Source organism: Azolla caroliniana, unplaced genomic scaffold, assembly GCF_043228905.1.
Source record: "Azolla caroliniana isolate FFs.n. ecotype wild unplaced genomic scaffold, voAzoCaro1.0.p SCAF_1, whole genome shotgun sequence".
Lineage (NCBI taxonomy): Eukaryota > Viridiplantae > Streptophyta > Polypodiopsida > Salviniales > Salviniaceae > Azolla > Azolla caroliniana.
The window spans coordinates 31,090,763-31,109,675 of record NW_028230436.1 but is presented as its reverse complement, the minus strand read 5'-3'; the positions used below and the strand labels follow the sequence as shown (position 1 = coordinate 31,109,675).

The 18,913-nt window shown below is 36.5% G+C and overlaps 2 protein-coding genes and 1 long non-coding RNA gene across 3 annotated transcripts; 2 read left to right on the top strand and 1 right to left on the bottom strand.

Moving 5' to 3' along the window:
- The first annotated feature begins 4,028 nt into the window (after nucleotides 1-4,028).
- Nucleotides 4,029-8,317, top strand: LOC147869697 (3-dehydroquinate synthase). The gene is made up of 8 exons (XM_087332072.1): nucleotides 4,029-4,523; nucleotides 5,446-5,596; nucleotides 5,682-5,849; nucleotides 5,935-6,161; nucleotides 7,037-7,160; nucleotides 7,250-7,312; nucleotides 7,398-7,541; nucleotides 7,888-8,317. The coding sequence occupies exons 1-8, from the start codon at nucleotides 4,171-4,173 to the stop codon at nucleotides 8,017-8,019; spliced, it is 1,362 nt and encodes a 453-aa protein (XP_087188198.1). The 5' UTR covers nucleotides 4,029-4,170; the 3' UTR covers nucleotides 8,020-8,317.
- Nucleotides 8,318-9,446: 1,129 nt separating this feature from the next.
- LOC147869696 (glycine-rich RNA-binding protein 5, mitochondrial-like) lies at nucleotides 9,447-13,179 on the bottom strand. Its single transcript, XM_087332061.1, has 5 exons — nucleotides 12,823-13,179; nucleotides 11,162-11,288; nucleotides 10,517-10,585; nucleotides 10,259-10,365; nucleotides 9,447-9,874 (listed from the first exon to the last, which is right to left on the bottom strand). The coding sequence occupies exons 1-5, from the start codon at nucleotides 12,826-12,828 to the stop codon at nucleotides 9,812-9,814; spliced, it is 372 nt and encodes a 123-aa protein (XP_087188187.1). The 5' UTR covers nucleotides 12,829-13,179; the 3' UTR covers nucleotides 9,447-9,811.
- Nucleotides 13,180-14,306: 1,127 nt separating this feature from the next.
- LOC147869695 (uncharacterized) lies at nucleotides 14,307-16,756 on the top strand. The gene is made up of 2 exons (XR_015531160.1): nucleotides 14,307-14,954; nucleotides 16,461-16,756. It is a non-coding gene; the product is annotated as an uncharacterized LOC147869695 (long non-coding RNA).
- Nucleotides 16,757-18,913: the final 2,157 nt, after the last annotated feature.

The following is an 18,913-nucleotide window of genomic DNA, read 5'->3' as shown; positions in this document are numbered from 1 at the left end:
ATGTGTATGTGTATGCGTATGGGTTTGCATGTGTGTATTTGTATTTGTATCTATATTTGTATTTGTATTTGTATTTGTATTTGTATGTTGATGGTGATGGTGATCTTGACAAGTGTTGCTCATATTGATGGCAACAACAAATTGTTGTTTATGCTTGCATTGGAACGGGGTATGTGCCAAAACACCCGGGATGATTTGATCATGTAGGTTGGCATTGAGAAGGCCTTGGTCACAATCCAATGGGATATCGTGGATGTTGCATGCCTCGAGTAATTTTACTAAGTCTACCACATCCTCGACCACGGATCGATAATGGCAAATTGTTTGGATTTGTGGAGTTTAGTTGAATCGGCCAAAGAAGGTTGTTCAAGAAGTGCATTAGCATATGCAATTTGCAAGTCATCCACTGTTATTTTTCATGTATAAACTAGTGTCCACCGGTCAACATCATGGTTTAAATATATGTGATCTTGCCACAAAAAACAATCCAGTGATATAAGAGTGATAATGGATGCCCTCAACTTATGTGGGTTAATGTGAAGGATGGAGTTATCGATGATATATAATCATCATTGAGTTTTCTAGTTGAGTCAAATTATTAGTCCAAATGAAATGGTTATTCTTTGGGACATGATACGATAGGGAAGCAACGGTGGTTGAATGGGGTCTCCATAAAGAGAGGCAAAAACTAAGTTATTGGAATATTAGAGCATTAATCCTCTATGTTAAATTGAGGATAGTTTGATGAATATTCATGGATTGCATGCAATATTACTAGATTGTGATTTGTGAAAGACTGCTTGCGGAAGCGTTAGAAAGAACAATACACAGAGAGAGAGAGAGAGAGAGAGAGAGTACGCGGGAGAGACAGAGAGAGAGCAAAACACACTATATTTTGAAATTATATGAATACTCTATGCTCTATATCTACAACGCGCTCATCAGCGCTATTTATACAAGTCCACACGGGACTGTTAGAAGTACGGTGCACTTCAATGCTCACACGAGCGTCTGACACTAACTACGAGACTATAACTGCCTAGTAGTCTAACCTATACTAGGCTTCCGGTTACGGATTGGATCCGGTATACCAGCTCCCCAGCTCACTGGTCCTTACTGCTTATCGGCTCGGTTGCTCACCGACATACCGATTCATCTCGCTTACCGGCTCAGGCTTATTCAGCCGATCTGGCTCCGGTTGAGCTTGCCGCTCAACATGATTGATTGGCCCACACAAATTATACAATAGATTAACTCAGAAAATCACAAGATAGTTGTGATGCTCCAAAAAGTACAATTTTTATCACATGAGAAATTGTGCACACCACGAACGTGGTAAGAACTAAAACTAAACTATGCTTGTATAGTTGCAAGCTTCTAGTATATTAGAAGGATATATTACATTTTGAGTGTTATATCTCCACAATCATTAAATGAACAAGAACCTACAAAAAGCTTATTTCCTAACAAAGAATGGGCTAAGTTTGATATAAAAGGTGATAAATTTTTGAACACTTATCAAGCTTTGATGAGATGGCATGTTGTAAAGTCTCGGGCTACATTGTTGTTCCTTGTGGAATAATTTCACAATGTTGGTATTCCATAGTTCCTCGAGATAGAAACTACAAGATGGTTATTTCAATTGTCAACGTGAAAACACATTATGTGTATACGTTATTATTACTCTTCTCGTGGAGTCAAGAACATGCAAATGCTTTGTGGCATTCACACAAATCATGGTCTTTGTTCACGACACACTAAAGGTTAAGCAAATGGACATATAATTAATGAAAGAAATGGAACAAAGAGAACTTTTCCTCCTAAGCAAAGAATATGAGATGGATCTTACACCATCGGTACCCCATACCACAAAATTTTGTTTAAGATCATACCTTCGTTGCAATTCACATAACAATAAGCACTTTAGTATTGAATCAACACTCTGTACAATCCTATTTTGGGGTGTTTTTTTACCTCGCATCAAGGGTTCATATGAGCAATATGCGCATTACTATGAAAAAGATGTTGATGTTGGGCTCCCTGATGGTTGATCAAATCCCTCGAGAGTAGCGATGAGATGACAAAGGCAATATTAGGACAATCACCACAAAACTCAAACATTATGATATAGCAAGTACTCAATAAATAACATTAAAATGGGCTTCATTATTCACGTTAGGAAATACAATCAATTCCTCTCACTCTACAAAGCTTAAAAATATATAAGCCTTTCTCCAAACCTTGGATTCCTCATATATATACTAGGGCTTCTAGAGTACTTGTTGCCAATGTATCGCAAATTGTGACGACCCTTGGTTCAAGAGTTGATAACCATCATAGACATATTATTGGGTCTCCTTGTGAGAGATATTTCGGTGGCAAACCCATTGTAACTCATGTAGAGAATGTCAAATGCAATGAAAAGTCATAGGTAGATTTCGTTGTATTAACTAGCGACCTTCTCATGTTAGGACGAGGTAAACTTGTTAGGTTAGGATAGACCAATGTCATTCAAGCTTAAGTGTTTGGGCATATGGCTCACTTACCATGTGGTTAGGAAGGTGACAACGTGGGCTTGGACACGATATAAATCACCTTGAAATGAAGAATAGGTTTTGATTTCAAAGGTAGTGCATGTGAGGATAATATTTGTAACCTAGTATTTATAAAATGTAACATTATTGAAGTAACAAGATTGGAACCTCATATCATAAACTAAGAAGGACTTGTGTAAAAAACACGCATGCCAAGTGATGACACATACGTAATCCCTGGTGCATGAGGAAACCTATAAAAGGGCATCATGTTATGTGCAAAAAGGGTACCATATATACCTTTGAATATCCTTCCAACATTTCATTATAGCACACAAACAATAGTTCTATCGTATAAACAATTCTTCTAGTTAAAGCATACGGTTTTTTAATTGGTGGCCCCAAATCTCTTCAACCAAATTCATAACATGCCTATTCGTTTTCATGACACTTCTTATCTCTTATTTGAGACATCTCATATCATCTTACCCATCTCCTAATCCACAAATTTGGTAGTTCCACCCGCACAAACACGGATCAAATCCAACACACTTTTGTAGAGTAGTGGCATGGGAACATGGGATTAGCTACAATGATCGTATATGATGTAGTGGTGTGGGGGAGTTCCCAATCAGTGAAGGGATATTATTTCATCAAACATGCTAGCCATGCTACAATTGCTTTCTTCTTTGTGCGTCACTGGTTGATACATGATCCCCTCTACAAACTTGCGCACCAAATGAGCAAACACAAATGCATGTCTTGACCGTGGGCAACAATGGTAGTTGATATGAAACCATAGGAATCATAACCGGATGCATCACATTAAGTTTTGCACGAAAAGGCTAGCCTTCTAACTCCAAATACATGGATATGTCCTCAATCTTCTCGGACCGCCATCGAACGAGACTCCCATTCGAAGCCTTCAAGACAGTCGGATAGTAACCCCAAATGGCAACAACAAAGATCATACAATAGGGGATGGTAAACTCTACCCAACAGAGAAAATGGAGACATATACATAAATAATTACACGTCATATCCAGAGAAGCCGCACGACCACGGAGGCCATGGTTTGTGGAGATGATGAAAGGCTTTTGAATAGATTTGTGTGGAGGTGGAGGTGGAGGTGGAGGAAGGACATAGAAGAGACATGAAGGAACACTCCATAATAACAATGATAATGAGAATGAGAAGCAATTACATACTTATAAGTTATAATCGCCCATCAGAACTGAACACATCACACATAATATGCACGCACGCACGCAAAACACGTGTGACTGACATGGTCTAAGTTAAGTGATCTTCTTCTTCTTCTTCATTTCATCTGCCTCTTCCTCTCCGCTGCTCTCCTTTGATTAGGGGTTCGGAAAGAGAGAGAGAGAGAGAGAGAGAGAGAGAGAAAGAGAGAGAGAGTGACTGGCCCAAGATTCCTTTTTCTTCTTCTGGTTCTGGTTCTGATTGGGGTTAGAGAAGAATATCGGTCCAAGGATTTACTCTTCCTCCTTTTCCTCCTTTCATCTGATCTGACTAGGCTTTGTGAAGAAGACCAGTCTTCTCTCTTTCCTTTCACCCCTCCTTTTCTTCTTTGTCTTTTGATCGATCAGAATTTTGATCGTCTGGATTCCTAGCTATGGCTTCTTTGTCTGCATCCTCTTCTACTTCAGCTAGCTTCTTCTACGCTTCCAAATACAAAGTTGTTTCAACTGAACGAAACAGATTTATTAAGAAGCTTCCATTACCCTCTTCAAGCTACTTCTTTGGGCAAGGTTTAAGTATTGCAAAAGAAAGACACACAGAAGTGGTACGAATCATGAAGAAAGTTTCGTGTGGAAAGATTCAGATCAATGCCAGTTCAGGTTTAATGGAAGAAACTAAATCTGCAGCGCAAAGTGATATGATTGTTGTGGACGTGGACCTTGGAGATCGGAGCTATCCTATCTACATTGGAACCTACTTGTTAGACAGACCAGAGCTCCTTCAGAGGTTAGTGATATTTTTAATGCAGAATTCATGGGGTTCTCCTTACAATGGATAGGCTAGTATGGGGTGAATGATCTATATTATTGATCTTATGGATTTCAAGTATGGGGCAAATAATTTATGACATGGAAAATTTCTGGTGAAGTAGCATAAACTCATTTCTAAGAGTCAAATTGTTAGGCATCCAGATACTTTATGATGCTGATGCTACTCGCTCTTATTGTGACATAATATTTCCATTTTGAACTGTAGGATTCATGGTTTCTACATGTTTAGCGACTGCCCAGTATGCGATAGCTTCTCCATATCATGTAGTCAGTACTCATAGAGATAGCTAGTATGTAGTGAAATGCTCCATAGCATTGGACTCACACTCATGTTCGTATAGTGAGCTGGTATGTGGTTAGTGGATTTCTTTCTTTAATAACTAGCTTACACGACGTAAATGCTCCATAACTGGATTTTCTAACTCATTTAGCTCGCTCATAAGTGGTGGTGATACTTTCTATAGCATTGATGGTTACAAATGTAGATACAGAATATGTAATAAGTGCTCTTTAACATAGAATCTATTCTTCTATCTCTAGCCAGTAAGTGATAAATGATATATTACGTAGGATCCATAGTCATGATATCTAGCGACTATGTAAAATGGAATTCATGGATTTCTCATGGATAGCTAGATGATATGCACTGAATCGTCTATAGGATTGAATTGGGTTAGCTAGTCTGGTATATTCTCTATATCAAGCAGTATTTTTAGACCTTAAAACTCTACGGTCTCTTGAATGTTTAATGGATGGTCGGATGTCAAAATGAACACCGGAATGAAGTAGAATTTGACATTGGTGTAACCTTTGTGAATCTTCTTTGCATTAACAAGAACATAGTGCACTAATAATCTGAAATTTTCTGTTTTTTGAAGACACATTAAAGGAAAGAAAGTTTTGGTGGTTACAAATACAACTGTTGCACCCCTTTACTTAGACAAGGTTGTGGCAGCCATCAAAGATGGAGGTTTTGACGTGTCAGTTGAGAGTGTCATTCTACCTGATGGAGAACAATATAAGGATATGGTACAATTATTTAATTGAATTCACGTGCTATTTTTTTATAGTTATGGGATGCAAGAAATCAACTTTTGTTATAACATAATTACAGGGAACACTAATGAAGGTGTTTGATAAGGCCATCGAAACAAGGATGGACCGCAAATGTACATTTGTTGCGCTTGGAGGAGGTGTTATTGGTGACATGTGTGGTTATGCTGCAGCATCTTTCTTGCGTGGTGTGAACTTCATCCAGATTCCGACAACAGTTATGGCACAGGTTTGTAAAGCATGCACTCCTTTTATTTTTTGCTTCCACAAGGTCAGGGAGATTCATATTTGTTTTAACTTCTTTTATTATTCAGGTTGACTCATCAGTAGGAGGCAAAACTGGAGTAAACCACCCCCTGGGCAAGAATCTTATTGGTGCATTCTTCCAACCTCAATGTGTGCTGATTGACACAAACACACTTAATACATTACCCGACAGAGAACTTGCTTCAGGAATTGCAGAAGTTATAAAATATGGACTTATTCGAGATTCTCAATTTTTTGAGTGGCAAGAACAAAATATGGAAGCATTGTTAGCACGGTATGAAACTTCATCTTCGAATGTTTTTTAAGTGAAGTTATGTACACCACGTTAGCTCATAGATATACTTCTATTTTTTTCCTAAACCTAACGAACATGATGATCTGTCTTTTTTCTGTCATACATGATGATACCTAAACAGAAAATAAAAAACAATTATACGCATTAAAATATTCTCACAAGAAAGCAAAGATACAGATAAAAACACATTAAGATTTAACTGCATTAAAATAATATTTGTTTAACTTAAATAATTGAAAATTTTCTGTTTGATAAAAAAATGGCAATGGAAAAAGACAGAAAATATATCAAGATCTAGATAACATGTCCTATATGCTAATGGATCTGAGATTCGAATTGAGACAATCAGGAAACTGTGTCCTGCAACCATAGATTGCAGACTGCATATGGTCGCTATCAGATTTCCCATAAAACCTTTAAAAGCCATTTTTTTGGACTTCATTTGTAAATTCTGCGGTGTTTCTTACACATAACTTCAAGCTTCAGTTACTATTATGTGTGTTTCCTTCATGTAGGGACGTTTGAAACACATTTTCGCTGGATGCCTACTTACAATACTAGACTTTAGAGGGACATGTTATAGTTCCAAAATCTTGGCATCCAGCTGACGTGCTTGCCGGTAATGGAGAGTGATATTGCAGAGGGTGCATGTTTGTTTTGAAAAACCTAGTCTCATAGTCAAGGCGTGGTTGTGATGAGAATCCTAAGAATTCACTTCCCAGGAATCTAGTTTCTGATATTGGAAAGTTATAAACCGTATACACATTCTTGATTCTAATAATGATTATACAATCTTTATATTCATATGTTATGCTGTTTTTTCTCTGACAAAGAACTGTCTTACTCCTATGCAGAGATCCAGATGCTCTTGCCTATGCCATAAAAAAATCATGTGAGGCAAAGGCAGAAATTGTGTCCTTGGATGAAAGGGAAGGGGGTATTAGAGCTCTGCTGAACCTTGGTCATACATTTGGACATGTAATCAGAGCCTTTGATTTTCAGCAAAGTTACACACATGGAGGAAAATGGGAATCTGAATCTTGGCTTTTTATAATTTTAAAATACAGGCAATTGAGACAGGTCTTGGCTATGGAGAGTGGTTACATGGAGAAGCTGTAGCTGCTGGAATAGTATGATACCTGAATTTCTCAACTATAGCAATAAACTTCTTTTAATGGTGTAAATTCAAACTTTAGATTGATCACTCTTGTGCAGGCTATGGCAGCTGATATGTCGGTTAGATTGGGATGGATTGATAAGTCTTTACAGACCCGGACATTAAACATACTTAAAAGAGCGAAATTGCCCACTTCTCCTCCCAAACATCTTACAGTGGATATGTTCAAGGAAACCATGTCTGTAAGTGAATAGTAAACTTGCTTTAAAGTGCAAAATTGCCCACTGCTCCTTTGAACATTTTACTGTGGATTATTTTCCAGACATAAATTGCATCTGCCATATGGCTGTGGTTTTTATTGTGCAAGTCACAACTTGTGTCTGCATATAGTTGCAACTTGTAGCTCATATTGTGTAAGATATCATTTGAGTCTGCCGGGTGGTTCTTGGTATATTAGACATAATTGGCATCTGCAGTAGGTTCTGGCACGTGTTATGTTAAGACATCATTTGCATCTGCCATAAGTTCTAGTTTGTATTCTGCACGACACCATCTGATGGTAACCTGAAATGGTTTACTTCTTTACAGTTGGACAAAAAGGTGGCCGATGGTAAGCTGAAAATGATCCTACTCAAAGGCCCTCTTGGAAACTCTCTTGTCACAGGGGACTTTGATCCAAAGGCTCTTGATGAGACTCTTGCAGCCTTTTGCAATTCGTGAAGACCATATGTAATCCTGCTGTGCTGTCTAAAAGCATTAGGATCGAGGCATGAAATCCTAAATTGATTCCCTTTACTACAAAGTTGCAGTAACATGAGATGGTGACCACGAGCCTTGCAGCAAGGGATTTCATATTTCATTATGTTTTGTTATGCTTATCACACCTTGTACACATTATTGTTATACTTTTACCTCTAGTTTAGCAATGGATAATAAAACGTAACTGGATCAGAGCTCAAGTATTTGGTCCTATATTTGTGGGCCTTTCAAATGATAAAGGATTTCATGTTCCATTGTATTTGGTAATGCTTTTTACCTTCATGTAATGGTTTGGGCCTGTCCGGATACCTCTGTTAGCTTTGAATATTTAACCAGCACTGAATGACCTCCAGATTAGTAATGAATAATAAAATACAACTGGATCAAATATTTGGTTCCATTGTAGTGAAATACATTATTTATGAAGGATTTCATATCCAACTGTATTTTGCAAAGTGTTTTTAGCTCGGACACATGATAATAACTCAGACCTGGTCTGTTACATTTATGTTTTGAAAAAATAGTCGACACTGGATACAGGGTTTAAATCTTGGGTACATAATTTATTTCTCTTCTCCCTTTGAACCATTGTGCATGTAATTTTATGTACGTGGTTTTTGAAACCTACCACCACAGAACAATGCATAAAAGTGGGTAGAGGCAATGATGATGACTTGATCGATTCCAGGCAAGGAGTAGCTTCTAAGATACAATTGCCTCTTACATTGGAAAGCACATGACCTCTTATATTAGAGCACATAATTGCATGTTTTTTTCATAGCATAAGTGGGAAGCTTGTGACTATGAGGCGGAAAGAATGAAAATGTACCCAAAATATCTTTGCATGCATTATGGTGCCTGAAAACTTATGAATCTTGTGTGATGGCATGTTCCCTTCCTAGAATAAATGAGAAGCTTGTGAAGATGAGGTGGAAAGAATGAAAACGTATCCAACATATAGTGTACCCAGAAACTCGTGACTTTAATAAGAAATCACAAGGAAAACAGGGTCAACTGAAGTTCTCATAATGACAACAATTTTTTTTTATAGTAACTGAGTATCTGGACAATGTGATTATGCTTCAAAATTACTGTGGCTTTTTACATGTGGAAAAACATAAATATCAAAGATAGAGAGAATTTGTACAATCACAGTCAAGAGAAGGAACATGAAAAAGAAACATAAATTGTTGAATCACACACGAGGAAACATCTGTTAATTCAACACTTGCAGCTATCTCACATTTTGACTTCTGGTCTTGATCAAAGCTTTTCCACTGTTGAATCATAAAGTTAAACACAGAAGCAAATAAATAGTGTGAAAAACTATGAAGTTCCACGTAAACATTGATCTCTAAAGAGATTCCAGAAAAAAGCAAAGAATCATCTTTTAAATCAAAATCTAATGGGAAGTAAGAAATCCATGCATTTTTTTTATGTTCATACAATATGGTTGGCCAATCAACAATACAACTATAGCCTTGATGTCTATATATGGAAGGCTTCTTCAGCAAGTAATTAATCGAGATATAAGCTACCACTTCCCATTTGCCTATTGTGTATCCTATGAATAGAGTTGTCAATTACACAGTGAACAAGATAACCATGCAAAATATAGCAATGTACTGAGTCAAAATCGAGTTGTTCCCTGAGTCTCAACAATTCACAGACAGGAGCAGTGGATAGAAGCAGAGTTGTAGTGTTTTTGCAACATCTTTAAATCTTTCCATCATGCCAGATTTCAACTTGCACTTTAGTTTACATCCTTTTGCTCAGAAACAGCATATGCAACCCTGATACGTTTACCTTTAAGAACCTGCATACAATTCCACAAGCTAAGAAACCTTGATCAGTGATACACACACACGAGGGCAAAACATCAAAATGCCAGTAACTTGTTTGGGATTTACAAGCGTACCCCTAAGACTAACAAAAGTAACAGAATTACTGTAAGTTTTATGATAGGGGTAAAGTTTTGAAAACTTGGGATATTCTGATAATCACCAAGTCACTGGTATTTCAGTGTTTTTTTTTCCAAAAATTTACTACTTCCATTAGTTAAGTCAATGTACATAGGATATTATACAGCATCTCATATAGTACAGGCCAACTTGCATCCTATATTAACTAGGGTCCACCCAAGTAGCAGTTGGAATGCTCAACAAAAAATGGCATCCCTTATTACTGTTCCTGCATATACCTTCCCATTCATCATTTTCATTGCTACCTCGGCCTCCTTGAGCGAGGAATATTGCAAAAACCCATATCCACATGAGCATGATGACCTTGGATCAATGCAAAGTCGAGCTGTTTCACAAGGAATGGTTTGGCAAACTTAACTCATCTTTTATTACTGAGTTTGAAATGTCATTAAGAATGTGGACTACATTAAGTTGAATTTGAATGGGTCGTTCAACATGCAAGTACCAGAGAGGCATATAAATTTCCACATAGTTACCTTCAATGACTTCCCCGTGAGATGAAAAAGCATCCCTTAGCTCCTCCTCCTTTACTCTATTAGAAATTCCTGCAGTATAATCTTTTTCATGAGGTTTAAATACATGTAATAATACTGCATATCACAAGATTATTGACAGTCAAAAAGTCAAACTTCCGATTCACACTTAAGACGGAGAATAACTCAATTTGAAATGGGAAATACATTCTGTTGATCAGCTGTAAAGGGACACGGATACTTCTAGGTTCAGAAATGAAGCTCCTTACCTTATATCATCATCTCCTACTAATCTCATATACTCAGTAGTATCATGGTATCTAAGATACCGCATATATCTCTTTATCCTGAGTATAAATGTTTCTCAAAAAGGGATGGGAGTCGCACTGTTGTAAGTAATTAGGAATATGGTTTCTAAAATGTGTATACTAAGTTCACCATTCACTCAGGCTCAGTTATCTTAGCTCGCTCTCAAAATTACAAAGAATAAAGATTTCTATCTCATACCTGAGATGTGTCCTGCGTGACAATGATATGCGCAGTCAAGATGGTATATTCAAAAGATTAAGTCTTGAGGTTAACATAGCCTAATCAAATGACTATTTTTCGCTTACTTCTTTTAACATAAACATTTAACATTGTACAAACCTCCAATGAAAAGGGTCTTTGAACCCACACTACGCGTACTAGCATACATATGCGGATGGATGGTGCCATATGGATTGAAAGACCAGACCAGATATCCAAACCTTTTGATTTGTAGCATCTCCAGAACCTAAGCGAAAAATGAAAACAGGTTTAGTAAACTGATGGGAAGTATAAGCTTTACAAGGATAAGTAAAAATTTCAGCCCCAGTTGAACAAGTTTACTAAGCCTCATAAGAGCTACTTTAATTTAATCACTGCTCATTTCTACTCTCATATCCCACCTCTTAATTTCAGGCCACATGTAGAAATGCCTTATTCGTGGGCCTCAATACAAAATGACAATGTAGATTTCAAGTAGCAGCAGAATAAGTACATTTTTACATCCTGTTTAAATGCTTGATTCAAACAATCATTAAACTCCCTGGCAACAAACAAGCCAATGTATAACACCTTAAATTCATATAATTTAAAAGACCCAGAAGGCCTAGAACCCTGTGAAAGTGAGATCCATGTTTTTCGAAATTCATAATACAAGATCGAACTGAACATATAGATCACTTCTCAAGATAAACAAATCAAGTTTCCACAGGCCAAATTCGATTTCAACTGTGAAATGCCACATATGCTCTTAACATTGATCTCAACCATACAATCCTGTGACCTCGTTTTTTAGAACTAACCTAATAACCAAACCAGTTATTGCCACATCAACCCCAACAATAACTTAATCATTGAGCTTTTAATTCACGTTTTACAAACAGTAATTCTCACGATTTAAATCTCTCAGTGACAGGAACACATATCTACACTCGTTGTTTTAATCATTCGCTTAATTGTAGGTCTCCTTTGAAAAGTTAACATATATGCTATATTCCAAGATGAGAAAATAATTCTGCCTTTCAACTTTATTTATGAGGGTTCTATAATATGGACAGATATTGTAAATACTCATCAAATTGCTCCATCACTCTTACAAGTTGTCATTTGTGGAATCACGATTTGGATCACCTATTAAAATAAGCTCAATATAAGAGATCACCCGTTCCCAGCCTTTAAATATAAGTTCAACGGTTAAAAAAGAGAACATTTACTCCCAGACTATGAACTTAACTTTAATGATAAGACATCATCCATCTCCAAGCTGTTACGTTAGTTAAATGGTGAGAGATAATTCATTTCGAAGCTATTAGCGTAAGTACAATGCCAAAAAATCATTTATATGGGCATAAGATCAAAGATAAGAGATCACTCTTTCTCAGACTAAGAACAAAAGTTTGATGATAAAAGATCATTCATTTTCAGCCTATGAGCAGTAGGTCATTAGCAATCGATCATTCACCCTCAACCTATGAACATAAGTTCGTGCGATAGCATCACATATGAACATATGTAAGTGATAGACATAAGATATATGCCTTTGCAGCCATTACAATTTTAATTTACTTGTGTTGTGTTAGGATTTTTTTGACTATTTGAAGGCACTTGCAATGCTAGCAACAAATGCGTTTATCTTCCATGTGACTTCACACAGTGATCTTACTTCAATTACAACAGATAACTCGTGTCTTACAAATCAGTGTACATGGATATAGATAAAACATGTCAAACAAAGAGAAAAATCAAAACAAAAAGAAAATAAACTCCTTTATTTTCTCTCTAACCTTCATTAGAATCCTGGTGACACCAAAACTTCAAGCAATAGCATATTATCCCTGACCGTTGGAAGCAACGGAGAAAAATGGGGGAAGGAAATCTCAGTAGGAAAGAAAAAACAAGAATTAGGAGACCTTTAGAACGTATTCCTTGTACCAGAACTTGACGGCTGGAAATTTCTCGGAACAGATGTCTTAGGAAACAAAGCCCACAAAATTCCACCTGAAGAGGAAGAAGGTACTTGATAAGGATTATTGCTGTGCGCTGAAAAAGCAAATTAGTAACGTGGACAGCGCAGAGTGGTTCAAAGTGTTCAAGCGATGGGTTTAGGGATGATATACAGGGTTTAGTGTGTAGTGCCTTATAATAGGTTAGGGTTTAACTATGTATATGGTTTCGTAGTCAGGGTTTAATATTTAGGGTTTACTGTTTAGTAATTGTTTAGGGGTTAAATTATACAGTTTGATGTTTGTAGGTCAGTTCTGATTGTTCCAGGTTTCTAAGTATTAGTTGCTGTTTTGGTCTTTAATCATGGTTTTAGTTAGGGGTTAGTGTTTGGGGATTTGGAGGGTGTGGTCATGACGATTAGTTTTAGTGGTGTTTCATTTAGGCCTCATGGTTTAGTGTTTATGTGTTAGATAGACTCTTCAATGTTTACTTATTATGGTTTTAGGGATCAATGCTTCATTGTTTATGATGAAGTGTTTGGTGATGGTTTAGGATTTACTTATGGTTCACGGGTTAGTAACAGTTATAGGTTTCAAAGTTTCGTAATGGTTTAGGATTTACTTATGGTTCAAAGTTTAGTAATGCTTATGGGGGGGTTTATTCATGGGTTAGGAACAATGTTCAGTGCTCAGGGCTTGGTCACAGTTTTCGAGTTCATCTAGGGGTCGTGGAATCTATGTTGACGATATTGTGCTTACTTATGTTATTGTGTGTTCTGTAACGGCGGGATTAGGGATCTTATGCATGAAGGAGTCTGAGAGTATAATTTATTATAAATATTATTATCGTCGTGTGACTAGATCCGTCTTCTTTTAGTCCTAATTGATTACAAATTATGTATTAAGGATTATAGGGTTCGGGGTCCGTATGGGAGGGGGGGGGGGTAAGTATGTACATACCATATGGTATGAAAGTGGCGCGGCATCAAATCACCACACAATAAATGCCACTACAAACATGTGGGGAGTTTCTTCTTCGATCAAATCGAAACCAGCATTTGATGATCGAAATGCCCCCTCCACCCCTCCCCTAACACACAACAAATAATCGATCGATCACATTTTGCCCACATGATTGATGAATGTATGTTGGGGGGGGGGTTCTTTTCGTTCTAACTTCTTTCTATGTATGTATGAGTATGTATGTATAATTGGGGGGAGACTAGGTCTCGGGTTTGTGTTGTGAGAAAAACACACGCAGAATGATAGAGAGAGAGAGAGAGAGAGATGAAAAGGTCGTCGTCATAAGAAGAAGAAGAAAAAGAAGCCGCTGGTGTCGTTACGCGCTTTGGAAATTGGTATATTACTAAGTAAATCGCACGTTTTCTTCTCTCCTCTTCTCCCTTCACTACGTTCTTTCTACTTCATATTTATATATTCCATCCATTCTATCCCTCGCCTCCGTCAAGGACTTCTGACTTATCTCCTGCTTCCTCCGTTCCCCAACCCTAACCCTAACCCTAACCCTAACCCTAACCCTAATCTTAACTCGAGACCCTAACCCTAGCTCTCTCGCCATTTCCTTCGCGTTCAACCTCCCAACCCTATCGTCTCCCCCCCCCCCCCCTTCCCTCTCTCTCGTACGCCTTCTTCATTTTTCTTCTTCTTTGCGTTCTTCCTTTTTAGCACGAAGTAAGAAGAAGTAAGAAGAATCCATGGCTCTTCCTCATCATATTATCATCATCATCGTCGCCATCGTGGTCATCCTCGCTCTCTGCATCCTCTGTTGCATCTGTAACTTCGTCCGATCCTGCTTCAGCTGTGTCCGCAGCTGCCTTCCTTGCTAAGTCGACTCATGACTTTCATCGTTACCGGAATAAAAAGCCGCAGAAGAAGCTACCATGGATGGATCAGAAACATTATCTTCAACAATATAATATAACACTGTTTATTCAGATATTTTCATCTGATATGTAAGTCATTGTTAGTTCTAGATCTGGATTGGCCCCTTAATAGATCATTGTCTATTTATTACGAAGAAAAATATTCTGCATTCTTGATGTTCTGCCATTTATTTACAATCATTGTCTATTTATTATGAAGAAAAATATTCTGCATTCTTGATATTCTGCCATTTATTTACAAGGAAAAAAACAGGTTTTTGTTCTCATATCTTTTGTCTGGTTGAGGGATTATTTGCTGTTCGTAAGAGAAACACAGGTTATTGTTCTAAAGAAAATTACAAAATCTAGGGGTTTGTTCTCATGCTCATTGCTCTGAGCAAAAGATACTTTTTGTTCACAAGGGAAATATGGTTATTTGTTTCTTTTGCGTCCATGAAATTTTAGTCTTCACCTTCCTGAAACGAAGATTAATTCTAAAAATTCATTTGTTTTCCTACTTCCATACTTTAGTTGCAAACTATGTATATGTTCATGATGGAAATAAAGGTTCTTGTTTATGGCATACTCATGGCTTCTGCGTCATTAATTCACATGGGATGCTTATCTCGGGATTTTAGTTTTTTATTCTGATTTCATTGCATAGCTACTGATCATATATCTGCACATAATGGAAAGTTTTGTTCTTGTTTGTGGCTTCTCTGCTTATGTACGCCATACCTTATCTTGTAACTCGATAAGAACATCTTAGAAAGAAGGGAATTCTACGTGCATCTTGAGCAAAGAAATTGTTTTCTTGAATAATGTTTGTGTCAGATTTTGAACGTACTAGCATAGAGTGAGCACAGAAATGCTATTCATTTCTTTTAATTTGGTGAAACCTGAATTCCAGTTGTTCCCTATGAATCTGAAGAAACATCACCAGTGTCTTATATTTATATTTTCATGTGACAATTTGAAGGTTCTCGCATGATTGAGTGCATTGTACAGATTCTATTTCTTTTGCTTCACCATATGGTGCTATGCTTTTATTGTAACTTGTGTTTGCAGCCCTAAAATATAGATATAACCAGTCAACAATATACATTTACAGATTCCATTTTTTCCTTTCATAATATGCTGATTTACATGGGGTAACTTTCGTATAGTATGAAAGTTTTGCTCTCAGTTCAAATGCGCAAAGAGCATGATATTATAAATAGCCTTCCTGTCAGAAGGTGAAGTTAATAAAATTTGTAAGAATGCATCCACTGATATTTTAGAGCATAGGAGTTTTGCCTTTGGATCTGGTTTTATGCTGTTGCAAAATGCTCATCATAGTAAATTCAGTCATCCAATGTGACGGAATGATTGTGAATGCTGTTAGTTTTTTTGTCAAATGATTAATTGTCAGCGATTATCCATGAAGTAATCGGTTCATCTGATCTTCTCACCATCTTTGCCTCCAATATGTATGATAATTAAGAATAATTCATTCAATGCATCACTTTATCTTTTAATGAGAGCATGGCAGTTTTGTATATTTTTGGTAGCGAAGAGGAACTAAAACTAAAACTTACACGTTTTTTTGTTATGCAGGTGGGGATTGTGGAAGGAGATGTTTTCAGTCATGCATGAAGCTTCTAATTTTACTCAGCCTCCCAACAGCCACAAGTTGATGGGACTGCATTGTATAATTATTTATCCCTACATATTCTTGAAACTATGGTTTTTGTTCTTCTTTGTATAATTAAGGTGCATAGTCTAGAGACTATGGTTGTATTCTTCTTTGTGGTTCATCGTTGTTTGTAGCTTGTAGCTTTATGTATTGATTTGAGCCTTTTCTTTCTAGCAAGAAAAGTGGGGTAAATAAAGATTGATATGATTCAGGTTTTGATTCTTTGTATGTCATCGTTGTGGTTCATTTTAGATAGTAACTTTACTACGTATAGATTTGAGGTTTTCTTGGAATTGTATTTCATCTTGTTTAGTAGTTTTGTGTAATCATTTGAGCTAGTGAAATGGGTTTAAATAAACATCAATATGATTTGGGTTGTTGACAAGTCTTACAACAATATGATTCAGGCTTTGACAAGTCTTTACATCATTGCAACTATTACAAATTGAACTTCTTTGTGGATGATGGTTCTTCATGAATGCTGTTTTTTCTCCATTTCATCTTTTACTTGCTCATGTATTCAATCTTCGCATAATGAAAATGAAATAGCATAAATTTAATTATCAGGAGACTGCCAATCTATGATGCAGACTTGATGTCGGAAAAATAGTTCTCTTTTCGCATTTCAACATTTTTGTTTCATACAAAGCTATGAGGAAAGCAAGATGATATTACAATTTGCTGTTGATTTGTTCAATTTTTCCCCTTCTTAAATACACTGCTTTAGAACTGTGATTCTTGAATGCATTAAGAATCGCCACTAAAACTAGCAATGGATTTCATTAAATTTTCGTAGAAATTGTGTCTAATATGAGCAAATATTTGTTAGCATTGGCTATGTTGGACTAGCATTGGCATTTATATTTAGTACCATGTATGGTAATGTCTATATGTGATTGGCTTGGTTTGAAATATTGTCGAATTTGTAATATGAGCAAATATTTGTTAGCATTGGCTATGTTGGACTAGCATTGGCATTTATATTTAGTACCATGTATGGTAACGTCTATATGTGATTGGCTTGGTTTGAAATTAGCGTGCAGCTTTCAATTTGATGCACATTGTGTGGATGGGTGTAATATCTACCTACAAGGTTGTCCAAAGGAAATTTCTGGGTAGAAAACTAGACATTTTGCGCAACAATGGATTTCTGGAAGACTATTGTGTCATCTGACTATGAGTAATGAGTATCTGTTGGAAGTTGGTGACACTAATGATTCTGGAAGTGGAAGACTATATTGTGATTCTGACTTTGAATAGCTACAAAATATTGCTACTTATATGAATAAGGACAATCACAATTTGTTGGTGATCAATCAATCAAAGGATTCTAACTTTGTGAATGATGACAAATAGTGCTTGTTGGTGATTGCTTCCAAGAATGTTATAATGGTTTTGAAGCGGACCCACTCATTCCTTAACTAGAAATGCAAACAAAAAGATTGGTAAATTAAATGTCACAGAGTAGGTGAATGATCTATATAATCATATAGACTATGGGAAAAGCAGAACAGGCCACAATCAAATTTGTAAAATAGTTAAGCGCTAGTTTGAAAGGAGCATCTGTGATTAACTCGAGAATTTAATGACAATTCTTTGGGACTTTCGAAGCAGGGGGAAAACCTTGGAACTTTTTTCCATGATGGCCATTCTCATGTATCAATAGAAGAAGTCTACGTACCTCCTCTCCTTTTCATGCTAAAAGCCCTGTTGATTGCTAAAATGATATGAAATTTAAAATAGAGAGAGTTACCAAAAGTTACTACTTATTTTTAGAGGTTATATATATATATATATATATATAATCACATGAAAAATGGAATATTTAAGCGTGGATAAAAGAGTAGTGATGGATTTGATGTAAAAAATTTCAGGAATAATTTCTATAATCATATTATACTTCAAAAAGAAGAAGAATTTGTTTACTAACGTCCTGATTTGCCCAATTTACCAAACAAAAGGAACCACCCTTGCAGAAAGAAGACAGATTTGACGTACAACAATTCCAAAAATAAATCACATTATACGTTTAATAATATATCCTACGTAATCTGTTTATCTGTTTATTATAAGCGTTCTCATTTGCTCAAATTTACCAAGAAAACGCCTATAATTCCTTGCAATTTTTTTCCTTCGTTAAACTAGCGATTTGATAGTCAGGGTTATGGTAAATTTTCTTCGTTTGCCTAGCGATTTCATAGTCAGGGTTATCGTTTATCTTCATTAAGCACTTGTTCATACACCCAATGTGACTTAGGATACACAAGAATATTATGGTTTTAATAATCACTCTAAAAACATTAACATATGCGCTTGATTATATAAATCTCAGTGATTCAGTAGACATGAGAATATTAACACTTAAGATTTCATG